Here is a 17,198-nt window from a genome sequence, read left to right as displayed (position 1 = left end):
TTGGCCTCGGGTCAAGAGGCGGGCTAACTGTTAACTCAACGTATGGCTCTACAGAGTAACTTGTATGACGTCATTGATACGGAAGAGCTGGTGGAATAATAATAATAATAATAATAATAATAATAATAATAATAATAATAAAATGACAAAAGAGAACTCTAGGTGACACGCTACACAAAAGCTTCCGCATTAAGTTTTCAAGGTCTTTTTTTTTTATTAAAGCGACATCTTCGTGCCACGACCCTCTTTGTCGAAATTGTTCGCACAGGCACCGTGCCCCCAGTGCTAGGGGCAACCGTCTCGACTGTCGCGACGCGGTCCTCAGCAAGCACGCGTAAACATAAAAAAAAAAGTTCTAGAAAGAGTAGTCGAGTTGCCTTCTCTATAAAAGACTAGCGCTAAAAGCGCGCGCACGCACGCGTTGGTCGCGATTCTCTCGATTAAGCTGAACGAATCAACGCCTCTTTTCATTCGTCTCACCGAGTCTGTACCCCCTCTCTTTCTGTATACGCAGGCTTTAGAGCGGACCACCGCCACCACTGAAGAAAAGGCGACGAGGCGGGGACTGCACTACTTAAACCGGCGACTGCGTCGGCGGCAACACACGCCGGCGCTCCTCTCAGTTCTTTTTCCTGCTCGTGTTTCCCGCACCGACGAGCGTCGAAAGAAAAAGGAGAAGTTCAGCCCGGACAGCGCATCAGCGGCGACTTCGCCGCGCGTAGGCGGCTAGGACGACCGGTCGTCGGGGCATGCCGACGACTCGAAGCTCGCCGCCGGCTGCGCTGACGACGACGCCTTCTGTGCCGACGCTCGGGGACGCCGGAAACAAAAGAGCGCGCTGGGAGCGACGCGACCGGAACTAATCCGTCGCCCGGCCGCCGGAGTCGAACGAGGTCTGCGAGGACGCGACGACGAATAAGCACCCCTCCTGCCGCTGCGAGGGCCGTCGCCCATGAATCCTGCTCCTCCATGGCAGGTCAGAAAAAGATGAGGATCATTCCCTCTCCGTCTCCTAACCTCTTGGCCATCTCCTTCCATCGTCCGCGTATTTCGCGCCCTCTTTTCGTTGATCCGCCATGCTCCAGCGAGTGCGCGAAACGAAAGATGAAAAAAAGGCCGACAGGAGGCGGGTATAGCTAGCGACGTGCATTAAATGTCGGTTCGCAAAAAGTTCCTTATGACTCACGAGTGGCGGTGATGACCCTCTCGCTTCTTTGCCCTTATTCGGCACGCTCCGGTGATCGTGCGCAAAGGCGAGGGGCGACGCGGGGAAAGGGAGATCGAGACGACGTGTGTGTTTAAAGAGTGCGTTCTAAATTTGCTTTGCGAGTGAGTGACTGGCTTGCTCAAGCGGCGTTTAGATCCTTTAGAGAGACTTTCTTTTGAGAAGGTCGACTTGACCAGCCTCGCCATCTTTAATTCCTCTTATCGCTCTTCGCGCGGTCTAGAGATAGTGCGAAGTAAGAGCGAGCCAACATGTACTTGACATCATTTTTGAGTGTTATAGAAGCCGTCAACCTGTTTACTTTAAGTATTCGTTTCCTCCACTTGTGTCAGTTAATCGTACCTGCATGCACAAGTGCAAAAAACAAAACAAGAACGAAGTAATGATGTGAGATATCCGTATGCCACTTATTTTAATGTTAAAGTAAGGTTATACCTCAAGGAAAGCTTAGAGGGTGACAACGAATGCTAAACGAGTCACATGTCTATTTACCAGGGAGCCTTGATTTATAATTCTGATTTTTTTATTTTTTTTTTCAAGAACAGAAACGCTGCGTTACTGAACGGCCTAAGCCCGCATTTACAAAAAAAAGCCCTATGCTGGAATTGTTCGTAAACAATATTTCACCCAATGACTATGTGGGACGTATCACTAGTGAAGCCGACTTAACAATGAGAAAACGCACACGAAATAGCTTTATGAATTGGGCCCGGGAGCTCTCAGCGTTTTTCACACGTACTATTGGTATTTAGTATGTGGACGGTATTAGATAGTCATGTGTAACGACACAAGAGTTTAGTGTGGCTTCATCAGTGACCCTTTCATTTTTTCACACATTTTTCCAAGTAGAGGCTAGCAGATCGGAGACTTTCGCTGGTTTACCTTCTGTTTTTCCTTTAGTTCTTTTCTCTCTCTCTTCTCGTCTCTCACTATAGTACTCGCAGTACCCTTGTTCAATTCCAATTTTATGTACCCTGCATACTACTCTGAAAACAACAAAGAAGTGCTTAGCACACCCAGCTCATCTCAGGTCTTGGTAGCATCTCACAGCCTCCTTCGGCTGTAGGACCTTTCATACTGGATTTCCGCAGCTAACAAACAACTCAACCGAATCCGCCAGCGCCAAAACGCGCTGACACGCTTTCGAAATGACGCGGCCGTGGCGATTCTCGAAAGCGTCGTCTTTCTGCACGCGAATTCATCCCACTCGCCGCCGTCATCCCGTCTCGGTGCTTCGGCCGAGGGCCTCGATCCAGGGGCGTGTCGGATGGCACGTCGTTCGCCGTCGCCCGCATGCCTCCGAGCCTGCCGAGAAAACGCGCCTTTAGGGGGAAATTGAGCCAAGGTTGACGCTTTGAAAGGGCCGGCTTACTTCCGTCAGCTCCTATAGGATTACGCGTCACGGCTTTCCTGACGAGTTGACAGCCTGTAGCGAGCTGCGGTAAAGGTCGACCGTCGCATGCAGCGGTTATGGCTGAACTTAATCCTCCGATAACCCCTACTTTGCGCGTCTGTATGCGTCCAGTCTGAAATTCGGCCTTGGCTTCATTGTGAAACCACGGTTTGGCTTGCGTGGTCGACATTGTTGTAAATGGTTAGCTGTGGAGAACTACCGGCGCAGCTCGGAGCGCAGTACGTGAACAGTCCATTATAATGCAAGATAGAAAAAAAAGTTTGGGCACGCTTAACATTGGACTTAACAGAGATGGACTAATCGAGCACCGTGTTCTTCGCCTACAGCCATGACACAAGATACGACATGGTCGTGCGTAGATTTGGCCCCTTTGAATCTATCTTAAAATGCCTACTGCAAGCGAATGTGCACGCCACGCTGCAGTTGTTTTTTTCTCTAAGTGGCGAAACACCGACTGCGCATGCGTAAGCTGCCACTCGCGTGTGCGCAGCTGCGCACTTTGTAATGCGTGGGCCGCTTTAAACCATCCACCCGTTCCGCACATAACATGTTTGCTGCCCTGTGAGATTTTTTTTTTTTACGATTGTGCGCTAATGAGGCTCCTCACTCTATGCGTCACATTTTTGAACGTGTTTTTTTTTTTTGTGTGTGTGAAGCAGTTTCAAGCAGTGGCATCACTTCAATGTATACCACTCAGCTGCTTATGCAGAAAGCCTGGGTTCGATTCTCACTTGTCCCGAGTATTTCGTTTTGTTTTATTTTATTTACTTGCACCTCGAATTATGGCTCACGGACGACGCCGATTTTTCGCTCACAACCAACGACGACGATGCCTGAATTTCTGCGAAACCTTACGCAATCCCCAGAAACGACTCGAATGTGAAAGTTATCATTTTTCTTTAGCGGCTCATTATATTGCATATGCCCCCGTCCCGCAAAAACTTTCTGTCCTTGTGTCATATTGTATATGCTCTGGGATCGGAGGCATTGCAAGTGCTCTGCCCTTTCACGTGCCTCCGGGATAGGCCCGCCAAAGACCAAGGGACATTGTTATGTGATAGCGTCATCACGTGACGTCATACGTTCTGAATTTTGGTTATGATGTCATAGGGTGATGTCATTACATGATGCTGATCCTTTGCATCAATCTTGTTGACGCCTTTTCATGGTCACTTCAAAGACGGGATAAGGCGTCGGAGGCTTTCGCCTTTAGAATATCAGGAACCCGCCGATGGCGTCTGTACCTTGTTACTCCTCTAACTGCGAGATTCGATCATGGCCGAATTTCGCCAAGACGCAGTAGCCAAAATTCCTTATTACCTCGGTTGCAGCGCACGTTACGAAATCCAGACAGTCAAAGCATATCTTGTGCTTTACACTACACAAGGCGTCCTTCATAATCCGCTGTGGCATTTCAGTAAGCTTAAACCCGACAAGTTAATTTGATTCATATTGATCGCGCAGTGTCGTTGAATCGTTGGGTTTATAGATTCCGTGATAGTGTTCCTTAATTAACGAACGCGCTTGAACTACGAAGCATGCGCAAATTAAAGCGTTGGCTGTCGGTAAAGCAAAGATGATTCTGCCGAGTGAGTGGCACCGTTCTTAATTTCACAAGCTTCGTTTGCACAACCTGTGCATGGGTAGAACAGATAGCGCGCGCAGAGTTTTTAAGTATCCGCGTCAACACATTTGCAGGTGCGCCGTCAAGATATGGCCATGTCACCATCACATACAGTGAATCAAAACTGTGTATAGTTGCGTGAAATTACGCGGGCCTGTATGACAATAGATTAACAACACTCGGCATTACTTGCAAGGGTTCAAGTCAGCGAAGAATAAGTGCTGTTCAAAGCACTGAATAATAACAAGGAAGAATGAGTTGTTCGCAAATAATTCTTCATTTCCGAATATTTATTTTTTATATCGTATATGCAGTGAGCGTAACGTTGTCATGTACGGTATGATCGCGGCTTCGTTGCGTTGCGGTATGTTGTGCAGTGAAGACGTTGAGATAAGCAATGTTTGTGAGACGAGTGTTATTTTACGTACGCACTGCTCTCGTACATGCCATAGAGTAAGCGTATTGTAGATGCTTTTAGCCCGCCGTCTAGGGTAGCAACTTCGTTCCGTAGCTAACTTCGGAAGCTGTGAGGTGCTGGTTCCATCTCAAGTTCGGCGACCACACTGAGTTCGGGACAAACGAAGAAAGCAAAAAAAAAAACGGTTGCTGCGATTTTTGTTCATGTTACAAAAAGGTCAGCCATTTGACAATAATCTGCGATCATCGCTATAAGGTATATACGCCTTCCACAGTCGAATTGTCGTTTTAGCTTTTCGTTTTTTATTGAAATTTTCGCATTTAGGACCCGGGATCTTGCTTTCGTTTTCAACTCATCACCTATGCCGTCCCAGATAGGCTTATTACGTTCGAAGAGCGCTACGGCCACACAGGCGGATACAAGCGCAGCGCAAACTTATACGCGCAAGCCGGACATGGCGGGACGAATATCGTGAGCCCATCCGCGCCCTTTGAAAACGCCGGCTAGACACTGGCACAGCGCAGAAGTAAAAAACAAAGCAGCCTTTATGAATTGGGACACAAGCAAAACGTGTGGGTCCAGATAACCTTGCTAAGTATTGCAGAAGCTCAACAGCGCTAGCAGTAGACAAATGATAATTTCAAGAACGGGCGCATGAACATTTGCATACTTATCTTGTGTTCGAGTCAGCTGCGCGTAGTAATTCAGTTACGACTTTAACAACAACAAAAAAAAACTGAAGAGGCGGGGGTCCTTTGCAATTCTTTCCTGGTCGCTGGGGAATGCATGCGAAGCAATGTCAGGAGTGGCTTGGAACCATTCTCAGTCGCCCTACCACTGATTCCTCATGGCAGTGTCATGTTTTCATGCGGTTAGTATTTCATTGCCACTGCAGCATGGCCCGCGCGGCTAGTATCTGAGGAACGTGATATAACTTCCTTAGTCAGGACCCGATAAGGGATAGAAAGCCAGTCAGATGAAAAGTTCGCGCAGAATGTACTCTGTTCAGTCTCATTTTTTTCGAGGAGCGTTAACGTATTTCCATAACGACTGCGCCTTGTTTTACTTCAAGGGCATGAACAAGGGCCCGTTCTCTTGCAGACACAATGGCTCGACCTTTAGAAGATGACTGCTTCCGGAGAAGATCGGTTGAAGAGGATGTCGCCAAGGTGGGTAGCATAAGCTTGCTGTCTTCTTTTAAGGAACCGATTAGATATCACAATTTCTTTCGGTCATTGATACGCTCATTGTTTATAATATACTTTTGGGCGAGTTGCTAGCGTTCGATCATTACAAAGAGCGCGAAAAAGACGCGAGGCAGTAGTAAGAAAGTTTCACGACAGCGCGCTGGTCGCGTATTCCTTCGTTCTACATCGTCTCTTTCTCTCCTTTTCTCGAATCATCGTTCGTTTTGACATTTCTTTTAACGCTCCCAGTGATGATTTACTCTCGGCTTCAAAAGTATTGGCACAGCTAGGTCCGACAAAGCTTTGCATTTTCGAATAATACGTGCTTGTATCGGCCGGACTGCCTAGCACACTTTGTTAGACTGGTAGTCTGAACTGAACGCTACCTTCCTAAGATTCAGCTTTTTTTTCTTGATCTCGTAGTCCCTAAACGTGCGAACGTTGACTCTTATTCGGGGACGCCGTCTGTCGCAAAGCGTTTCGCGGGCACGCCATTTTACCGAAGCGGCTTATGGTGCGTCGACGTGACAGTCTCGAAAGCAATGTCAGCCGTATTAAGAAAACAGCACAGCCAGCTACTGAAGGCTTTCTCGATCGCCGTAATAAGGAAGCGAGAGACCGTTACGTATTTCGAATGTGTCGGGAATAGCATCCCTTCTTATTAAGAGGCAGTTTAAACGTGCGGCATATAATTATACAATAGAGAAGTATATTGCGTGCTGTCGAAAGACCCGAAAGAGGGCGTGCGATACGATCTATCGCAGTTGTGACAGCTTCGTAGTGTGTGTTTGTCCAGAGCTGTGCCTTGCTTGCACCGTCCGGCTTCCGCCCGTTTTTATTGAATTCTAATACTTAAGTTATTGCCTGTAAGCGCAATCGACATGCAGGTAACACTGGTAAAGCGGGATTCTGACGGCTCAAGCCGTATACACGGGCTGTAGCTCTAAATAAATAAATAAATAAATAAATAAAAGAAAACTTACAACTGCGAATAAGCTGCTGCTCACAAACATGTATCCGATGGCTTGCATAAGGTTTTTAGCCCCTTATAAGAGGCTGTTACGCAGCAATATGGTGGTTTTTGGACGTTAAACCCCACATATCAATCAAATCATGTTACGCAGCAAGGAGTATACGCGTCACGTGTACACGCTTCCCGCACCGCGACATTTACTTCGGGTCTCGCTACTCGCTCTACACGTACAGCGACCTCGCTGACTTGACTGTGACGCGTTGTTCGCGCCTTCGCGAGCGGACGTCGTCGGCTGCTCTATATTGTTGTTACACGCATTCGAAGCGAGAGGTCAACAATCAGCGTTTCGTGTTCCCGGCACGAGGTTGACGTTCTGACAGACAATGCCCTGTCTGTTTCGAAGCGCGCGAACGTCAAACGTGTATCTGGAAGCTAAGCCTATAGCCTCCGAAAAACGCAGCGTAATGTCACGATCCTGTACGTGCCTAACTGGCCGGTACACTGCAAGTGTAATTATACATTCGGCGCCACAAGATTACTAAACGTGGGACGTTATGTGTCCCAACTATTTTCGACCATAACCAGGGAAAACAGACGCTAGTGCACGTTGTCAGCATGTTTAGTCCAGGCTGCGAAGATGTGTTGTCTCTCGCAGACACCTCAGTCGGTAAACTTTCGATGAAAAGACCGCGTACGATACCTTTACGCTTGTATTGCCCTGTGTTGACAGTGGGTCGTGTATGTGAATCGAAGTTCGCTAGGAGTAATAGAGCGCGTGGCTGCGGACGGCTATATCACCGTCCGCAGCGGATGCCTAGAAGATTTCGTTCTTGCTTGTATGTCAGCGCAAGTATCTGCGACTTGGTATGACTATGTTTTGTATCATTGCAATGTCAGTCCCTGCGTGGTCCAGAGCGGCCGTCTGGTCGCTCTAGACGAGAGGGATTCAGGCTATACCATCTCGCAACGCAAAACACTCGAAGACGCGTTCTATAGTCGCATGGCATGTATACCAGTTCCCAGCATAGATTATATTTTCTAAGATGCAGTTTATTATGCTGATACGCAAAGTACATGTTATCATGAATGACACGAATTGGATTGGAGAAAGGCGTGCGTTGTGGTTTAGCACAAATAGCGCGGCCGTTCACGTTACAGCTATCGCTACATGTTGCAATTTTCGTGTCCAGCTGCCGATGACGCATGTGCAATCGGTGCAGGTTACCCATTCAATCAACCAGTACAGGTTCTTTTTTTTTCATTTAGGTCTACGTGCGGCATTTACTTCTCAAGCAGATCGCGTTAGCTCATGGCATTGTTCTGCAGTTAGGCGGATAACAGTCTTTTTCGCTGTCACAACGAAAGATAGATGGATTGTAAGGTCAGCGCTATGTCGGGAAGTCTGCCATTGTGCGCGCATCTCAAGTGACAGATATATTACCGCCGTCATCACAGCGCATAACGCGCGAAAGCAGAAGCCTACGTGTAAATGTCACTATGCGCGCTTGCCACTGTTTTAAGTGGGCGAGCGTGCAACTGTGACTTTCGAAGAGGGCGCGTTTTTAATCGCTGATCTCGTCAACAGAGGCCGTGCAATACTTTTTGAACTAATCATCAAATGGCTTCACCACATGGCTTCACTAAAGCGTCGCGAATCCATCTCCGAAAAAAAAATCTTTAAATATATCAAGTACGAGTGGAGTTATAGATTTGTCGCGCGATGTAATTGCTTTCTTTCTTCTCTCGTCCCGACGAACGCGCTGGAAGCTAAGCAGGGAGGAATGGCAGGGCTGTAAGCAGTTACGTCAATCGCCCTTGACAACGCTCAGCATTCTCTTCTCTTTTTTAATGATGATAGCCTTTCTTGGGGACCTTCGACGCAATACTTTTGGTCTGTCTGTCTGTCTGTCTGTCTGTCTGTCTGTCTGTCTGTCTGTCTGTCTGTCTGTCTGTCTGTAAACTTGTCTGTTTGTCCATTTTAGCGGCACAGGGTACTCGAAACGGCCGACCCTATCCGCAGCGCCCACCAATGTTGCTCAAGATTTAGCGTTGATGATTGTGCAATTGTCCAATGAAAAGAAATTATTGCACATATCTAAGGCACCATAACAACACATATATGATCTGCATGTGAGCCTTTTACTACAAAAGGCATACATAAGTAATTTTAAGGACCGTAGCGCTTATCACGCTGCGCTGACCATGCATACGTTCGCACAAAAAGACGAGTGTTTCCAACACTTCGCTAAGACGAGACGGTGATGGCACCTACCCGTCGCCTTGCGTTCTACACCTTATCACCTCTGAGTCGGGCGCGCACACCCGTCTCATAGCCACGCCCTTCGTTTTCTAAGAAAACTGCCAGATGGCGCTCATGTCTCGCGCGTGACGTTACTTGATGTGCTCGTTCGCCTCCGCTGCACGCTCGAGGCACTCTAACGCAGCGCCCCCAGAATACCATTCACCTGTTTTTCTTGCGCAGAACATCAAATAAATGTTTTTTCACTCTCTCCACACGCAAGACTATCGTCTTTCGACGACATTCGCGAATTAACATGCAAAAATGGGGCCAATCTTTTTTATTCGTGTGCGCGAATTACTTTCAGGGTCATCGCGGGCACGTGGCGGCCTCCCGCGGTGGTTGCAGATACTATGATATCCACTATGCTCATGTTAGCCAATGGCCGTGAACTTGGGTATATGACGCGGTCATTTGGGCATATGACATATTTTGTACAGGGAAGAAGCAACGGTTTGTATTTGACTGAGAATCATAGGTAAATTTGCGCGCGCGTACGCTGCGCTATGTTTGGCTCGCCTGTTATGAGGAGCCTTGACTGCCGATCGGTAGCGTTTTTCTATCACACTGAAAAAGTTCTGCAGTGCCTGATCAGTCAAAGACACTTTGCCTATTCAAACTGATGTTGCTTGGGCGATATTCGTACTCGTGATTAGCAGACAAACTCGGTAATTGCGTCGAGGTCTACAGCTGCATATATATCAAACAAGGCCCCGCCGCGGTGGTCTAGTGGGTAAGGTACTCGGCTGCTGACCCGCAGGTTGCGTGATCGAATCCCGGCTGCGGCGGTTCCTTTTCCGATGGAGGCGGAAATGTTGTGGGACCGTGTGCTCAGATTTGGGTGCACGTTAAAGAACCCCAGGTGGTCGAAATTTTCGGAGCCCTCCACTACGGCGTCTCTCATAATAATATGGTGGCTTTGGGACGTTAAGCACCACAAATAAATCAATATAACAAACATGCCGTCATTGCACTGGGACAGTGTCATATATAAGTCCCCCAGAATAGTCGTGAGGTAATCGCTCAGCGTTCTACAGATGCTGCCATATTATTCATTAGACGCGGTGACTTCACCACGGGTTTACTCAGAAGCTTTCTCTCCTTAGTTCTTGGGCAAGAAAATTGGAAAAACTGCCAAAAATATGTGAAATGACACCGAACGGGCACATGCGGGTTAAGCAAGTAAATGATCATTTTTTTAAAACAAAGACGGAAAAATATCCGACGCCTTCCTTACGCGTGCATATAATCAGCAACTGTCACGAGTCATGACAACAGCGTAACGTTGCTTAACATATAATCCGTTTGCTTGGTTGATTTTTTTTATCTATCGACGGAACAGATAGAACAGCGTACAAGTGATGATGATATGAGGGGCTTAACGTCCCAAAACCACCATATGATTATGAGAGACGCCGTAGTGGAGGGCTCCGGAAATTTCGACCTCCTGGGGGTTCTCTAACGTACACCCAAATCTAAGCACTCGGGCCTACCGCATTTTCGCCTCCATCGAAAATGCAGCCGCCGCAGCCGGGATTCGATCTCGCGACCTGCGGGTTAGCAGCTGAGTACCTTAGCCACTAGACCACCGCGGCGGGGCCAGCGTACAAGTATCTGGATTTATACTGTACGTGTGATCTAATGTGACACGCGAAGCACTGTTAGATGTCAGTAAGCAGACGATTCCGCAGCCTGTGACATGACCGAAAAATTCAGCACCGTGTGGCCTGTCGCCTAGCTTTTACGTAGTTTCCGCATTTTCTCTCACCCCTTTTTCTCATTCCCAAGCAGCGGAGTCTCCTTCTGGTTAACTTCACTGTCTTTCCTTTATCTTTATCGCTCTCTCTCTCTCCGCATCTACAAGCCTTTCCTTTGTTTTCTTTCATTCTCTTTTCTCTTCATTCAAGACACAAGCCTTACGTATACCTCTGATTCAAAGGAATTCCAGTAGCCTCGTTTTGATTTGGCAACTGCTTTTGATTAGTTGCTTAAGTGTCCATAATAGAAAAAAAGATATAGAGTAGCACTTTGCAATTTGTGAAGCCCCTGTTAAATTGCGTTTCATCGCCAATTATATCGCCGAGGAACAAAATTGCGAGGCGTGCACACTTTTTTTTTTTGTCGTGTTGACTTTTTATTTCAACCGTACAGGTAAGATGCTTGCCCTACAGTGGAACGTAGGGTGCACCAGCTTTCTGCGCACGTACGAATTTATATTTCTTGATATGGAAACGCACAGGGTGGGTGCCCCTTCTTGGAGACAGAGGAAACCTGATCGTCTATAGGTTAGATATGCAGTCTCTTAGTCATTCGCATGTCGCTTTACCAACCGCACTCTTCCTTCCGTTTGTCTTTTCCAGTAGTCTCTTGTTCTCTTGTTTTCATTGCTCTCATCGAAGATGGCGAGGCGGCGCTATAGGAGCCGCGGTCAGGTCTCGTTTGACGTCAGAGCTGTTGTCATTTCTTCGCGTCTGCGAAAGGAGAGAAAGGCGCCCGAAAGACGAATGACACGTCCGTCTGCGGCTGCGACGACGATTTCACGCCGGCGCTCGGTGTTTATGCAAAATCTTCGATAGGTGACACGCTGAACTACATATAGCAGTATAGGCACCGGCAATGCAAGGCGCGCGATAACAAAGAATACAACGCGGATGTGTGTGTGTGTGTGTGTGTGTGTGTGTGTGTGTGTGTGTGTGTGTGTGTGTGTGTGCGCGCGCGCGTGTGTGTGTGTGTGTGTGTGTGTGTGTGTGTGTGTGTGTGTGTGTGTGTGTGTGTGTGTGTGTGTGTGAGAGAGAGAGAGAGAGAGAGAAAATGTGCTCTAACAGAAAGCCTTCATTTCTATGGCAGAACAAAACAGGTGTCACGCCGGAACATGCCACATACTGTACCCGCATCCGTGTATACGCATGCATTCAAGGATTTCTGCGCGCGCTGCTTGTATGTGCCGGGGCTATTGAACGGAAAGCCAGCGTTGAGTGGGTGCGATCTAGGTGAATAAGCTCTGCAGTATTTTTGTCTTTCTCGCCTGCGCACTGCGAATCGCAACACGGTAGTCTTATTTGAGCCTTATACAGGTTTAACTGCTTATAGGCCCGTGTGCTCAGATTCGAGTGCTTGTTAAAAAAACCCCAGGTGGTCGAAATTTCCGGAGTCCTCCACTATATGCGGCGTCTCTCGTAATCATACGGTGGGTTTTGGGACGTTAAACCTCACATATCAATCAGCCTCACGCTTTTTCCCGACCGTATCTGCCACGTGAATCCGTGGAGTGTTCCCCCCAGGGAAAGCCGATAAAACGTCTCTCGATAGCTCATATACCTGAGCCCACGTGCGTACAAACCCGCGCTTTGGGAGGACGTGTGTTTTAGAACAAGGATCACCGCCGCTAGCGACAGCTGCCGTTTATGCCGCATACTACTATAAATATATATATACACACACAGCTGCAACGTTCGCTGCAGTTTCCCGCCGCCAGCCACGTGGTGCATCATGAAAACGGTATAGTACAGTGACACCGAAGCCGGAGGACAGCTTCGCGAGTTGCAGCGCTCGCAGCCCGGTTGGATATAGCCGAAAGGTTTTGCGCAGCGCGCTTAAAGGTTTCGCGTTGTGCCTGCGAAGGGAGTAGCTTCGATGGACGGAACACTTTCGCCTGCTTTCGGTGCTTGACCGGATACTTTTTTTTTAGTGTGCCTGAAAGCCTGTCGGAGTGTGTGTTAGCGCAGCGAAAGAGGTCGCACTTACTGCGTTTGGTGTGTTTGTTCGAGAACGGATGACTGAACACAGTTCGTGCGATGTGATTGAGTGATCTCGAAAGGCAGCTATAATTGTGATTCCCGTAATGCAGCTGGGGCTGGCTGTGGGTTTGTTTGCTTTTTTTTTCTAATCCCCGTAGATGAAGCGCGCCTAATTACCTTCGCTTATAACTGCGATGGAGCCTAGTCTAATAGAGTGGCACTGGCAGACACAGCGAACTGTATGCCTATACAAGTGGCCCGGGAATTTCCGCGCCGAGTTGACATATCGCGCCCGGACGACTATTTCTGGAGACGTCGGAACGAAAAGGGCGCGAGCTTGATCGAGACAGAGCGTTCGCCGCTTGGAGGAGTCGATCATCTTCACACCCGCGGCTCGCACAGGAAACGAGCGAAGAGATTGTGCCGGGCGCGTGCTCGGTTGAGACCCGAGATTCTGGTCGGCCTCGGCCGAGAGCGCCGATATACTCGCCGAACGCTTCTCTCTCCCTTGTGACAAGTGTAGGCGCTGTTTCCGGCGGAGATTTCGTTACCCCGCAACAAGCGTGTGTTTGTGTGTAGTTCCTGGATGATAACGATGCCCAAGCGGGGGTCGGCGTCGTCCAGGTTCCGAGCAGCCGCATTGCAAGCCGTGCGTTCTGTGCGTTCGCAGTCCAGCGACCTGTTCGAGCTGCTCAACAAGCTGCAGAACAGCCGGCTCGACGACCAGCGCTGCGAGCTGCCCCGGGGCGAGCCGTCGCAGGCACGCCGCAACAATGCGGCGCCCGTCAGCAAGGCCGAGGTAAGTGCGCTTGCATAATATGCCGTAACTATCAATCGAAAAAAACGAAACATGAAAGTGTTAAGTAGGCCGTATTCGGCAGTGCATATGGCCTTTAAGAACGTCTGTGACTATTGAGCAGCGCCACCGGCACTAAGTGTCTGCACATTTTCTTTTCTTTTCTTTTTGTCCTCGCTGCTCTGTCTTTGTATTTCGCATTTCCCCCTCTCCTTTTCCCCGAACGTAGGGTACACAACCAAACTGCTGTCTGGTTAACCTCCCTGCCTTCTCTCATTTGTATTCCTTTCTTCCTTGCTTTTGAAGAACCTAGAAACCTCAAGAAGGACTGCAGGCAAAGATGGTATATATCACTGAAGCGTACTGATGAGTTGTACATTTATCTGTCCTGTGCCTTGGGCCATTAGACGAAAGCTTTAATTGTATTACCATGACTTAAATGAAACGTGTATTCGACTACTGATGTCAGCGCATGCGTGGCTATTATCGGTTACTGTAAACGTCACTTCAGGCGAAGCCACTTTTGCTCACTGCAGTCCGCGTAGTGAGGAAAAGGAAGTTGTGATGAAAGAAAAAATTTGCCACGATGTATGGGAATTCACGCAGAACCATTTTGTCACTGTCCGTGGCTATATGCTTTAGAACTGGGTAGTAATTAGCCTTCTGATCTGCTGCAGCTAGCTGTAGTTTCCTAGTTATAGTTTACTCTGGGGAGTGACCAGACCGATAGTTATTGGTCCGAGGTTCAACGCCCACTAATATAAGGATTATTGCTTTTTCTTCAAATACAAGGCTTCGTTCTTCAGAAACCCGCATTGTTTTTTTTTCAGCTTCGCGCCCGCGCTTGACCTTCACGCGCATTGTGCAACAGTCTCTTATATTGATTTTTTTTACACAAAAGAAGTTAGGGATTGTTGCATCTTTCATTGCACCTTCCTTTGAACCTTTTGGTTAACGCAGGCACCGGCTGTAACTGATGCGCGGTTTGACTATAGTGACGACTTAACTGACATGAAGCAAGTATTGTGGGCATTCATGAGTGGGTCAACACCCATCATCTTCATCTGTATAGTATCACCAGTATATTGCGTTTGGTTATGCATCCTCATCGTCTTCACGTATCATCATCCCCATCTTGGCCGCCTTGTTTTCGGGCCAAATAAACGTCGTCCAAACCAAGACCTTAGACAATATAATCACCGTATTGATAGGCGTACGCTTGTCAAGCTTTGGAGCGTCCGCTTCACGCCGCGTGATCTATTGCCACGTTGGTATATATATATATATATATATATATATATATATATATATATATATATATATATATATATATATATATATATATATATATATATATATATATATATATATATATATATATATATTACTCGGGCCTTCGCTTCGCGTCGATACATATGCAACGGAAACGTTTCCCAAGCGGCTACTGAAGGTATTTTGCACGGCGCACAGCCACGCAGCGCGCTCTTTTAACACTGCAGCACAAATTAACAGTGAGAAAAAACAAGAACATAGGTCATTTTGCTATCGGGAAAACAGGGGCGAAGCTTCGTGTAGTACATTTACTTCGTTTAATGAATATGCTGCAACAATGAAATAGGATTTAAGCAGTGAATATGGAATTGTTTAGTTGACCAATTGACGAACAAATAAAACAGGTGATGTATGTTCTGGCTTTCAAAATAAACAAAGACGATGGTTTGCAATAAACAATCATAGGGGCATATAATGAAACCAGCGCTACATTAAAAGTAATCACTAGTATATGTATTTATTTCGCGTTCCACAATGCTCCCTCGTAACTTTTCCAGTCAGTCATGCCGGGAATCGTGCCTTCATCCACGACCTTAGCGACGGTATCATTGTGTCGTAGGAGAAGGGACTTCTGTTGCCATGCAGACATCAGTGAAACGTGGCTACGTTAAATGACAAGCCCACTGGATAGAGAGAGAGAGAATAAAATGAGGGAAAGGCAGGGAGGTTAACCAGGAATTGGAGCATCCGGTTTGCTACCCTGCACTAGGGGCAGGGGGGATGGGGAAGAAAGATTGCAAAGAAAGCGAAGAGGGAAATAGACGCGCGCGAAAAAAAAAGGGGGGGGGGAGCTGGGGTGCTACAGTCTATACAATAGGCCGCTGCCACGCAAAAAGTTCAGTAAGGCCTTCACTGATTTTCTGTGGGCACACAAATCATATCGTCTTTCCAGCACTGATTGTTCAGACAAAGGTCTGTCGTCAAGGCGAGCTAACGCAGCAGCTAGTTGCCGTCTTTGCACGCTGTAACGAGGGCAGTGAGAGAGAACGTGCTCTATAGTTTCATCGCTGCCGCAATGACCGTAAGCAGCACTGTCTTCCATAACCATTGGATAGAATATCAGAATTCCATATCGGAAACGGCTCATGGTCGACCAGCCCAAAGTGTAGATCGCTTCAGTGGAAAGCGATATCTGCAAGTTTGCATCTGGCCAGCGCACCATCCAAGTCCGCAACTTCTTCACGTTTGTGGTCGCCGGGTTTTTCGTGTGCGTAATCTGTAACCTTTAACAAGATTGGCTTGAAAATTTCGAATATCTGTGTGCGGCTGACGAGCGTCCGGTGCAGGAGCATAATTGCGTAACGTGGGTGCGTGGAAACCAGGCTTCATGCATTGAAGAAGAACGGCTATTTGGCTAGTTGGTTGGAATCCATGGTAATAAGGGCTGCAGCGCGAGCACGAAGGTGCTAGAAGAAACGTGAAACGAAAGGCGAGGCAAGGAAAGCGAACACCAGCGCTCGTGTTGTCCTCTTTGCTTTCCTTGCCTGCTCGCCTTTCGTTTCACGTTTCTTCTAGCACCTTCATGCTCGCGCTGCAGCCCTTATTACCAGGCTTCGTACGGTTCCCGTTCATGAGAAGGAACGCTCGCATCGATGTCTGCGGATTAAACACCCACAAGGCCAAGATCACGTTACACAATCGACAATGTTTCTGGCCATAAAACGCGTTTCGCAGGTCGCAGACGGCATGGAAGCACACTATGCAAGTGGGCATCGTGTGCAAGACAAAGTAGGTACGGTGCATAAATCTTTCAGGTATTCTAAACGAATGGAGGTATTCTATAAGTCGCAATGGCTTCACGGATCGTGGCGTCATATGCCCTCGTAGTAATCATCACACGAAGGGTTGTATTCTGTTTATCTAGATTTATAATTTTCGAGTATTCTGTAAGCCTGTCTGCTGCTCAGATTTGGGTGCGCGTTAAAGAAACCCAGGTGCCCAAAATTTCCGAAGCCCTCCACGTCTCTCATATTCATATGGTGGTTTTTGAGACGTTTAACCTCACATATCAATCATCAATCAATCAATCAATCAATCAATCAATCAATCAGAATTTTTTTTGTCATTCCCAGTCTCAGTAGGCCTCTTTGACCTCAAGATATACCTCACGCTGGAAGTCGCGTGCAGTTTACACCCTTCTGCACGCGGTAAACAACGTTTGTCTCGCACATGACAACGCATCGATCGCGGGAG

At 47.7% G+C, this 17,198-nt stretch overlaps 2 protein-coding genes across 7 annotated transcripts in view; both read left to right on the top strand.

Moving 5' to 3' along the window:
* The window catches only part of LOC142802825 (uncharacterized), a 191,073-nt gene extending 190,343 nt beyond the window's left edge, over positions 1 to 730 (top strand). The window contains exon 5 of the mRNA XM_075887876.1: positions 515 to 730. Within this exon, the coding sequence (XP_075743991.1) occupies positions 515 to 730 (216 nt within the window). The remainder of the gene's footprint in view (positions 1 to 514) is intronic.
* Positions 688 to 17,198, top strand: part of LOC119173925 (rap1 GTPase-activating protein 1-like) — an 84,349-nt gene continuing 67,838 nt past the window's right edge. For 5 of the 6 annotated variants that reach the window (XM_037424711.2, XM_075889737.1, XM_075889741.1 and 2 more), the window contains exons 1-3: positions 688 to 976; positions 5,783 to 5,850; positions 13,548 to 13,676. In XM_037424711.2, coding sequence (XP_037280608.2) covers positions 970 to 976; positions 5,783 to 5,850; positions 13,548 to 13,676 — 204 coding nt within the window. In that variant the 5' untranslated portion in view covers positions 688 to 969. Of the gene's footprint in view, positions 977 to 5,753; positions 5,851 to 13,547; positions 13,677 to 17,198 lie in introns of all 6 variants that reach the window. The other variant, XM_075889738.1, reaches the window with a different exon arrangement.

The sequence above is a fragment of the Rhipicephalus microplus genome, chromosome 3 (assembly GCF_043290135.1).
Source record: "Rhipicephalus microplus isolate Deutch F79 chromosome 3, USDA_Rmic, whole genome shotgun sequence".
NCBI lineage: Eukaryota > Metazoa > Arthropoda > Arachnida > Ixodida > Ixodidae > Rhipicephalus > Rhipicephalus microplus.
The sequence above is the reverse complement of the archived record's forward strand: the minus strand, read 5'-3'. Positions and strand labels throughout refer to the sequence as shown.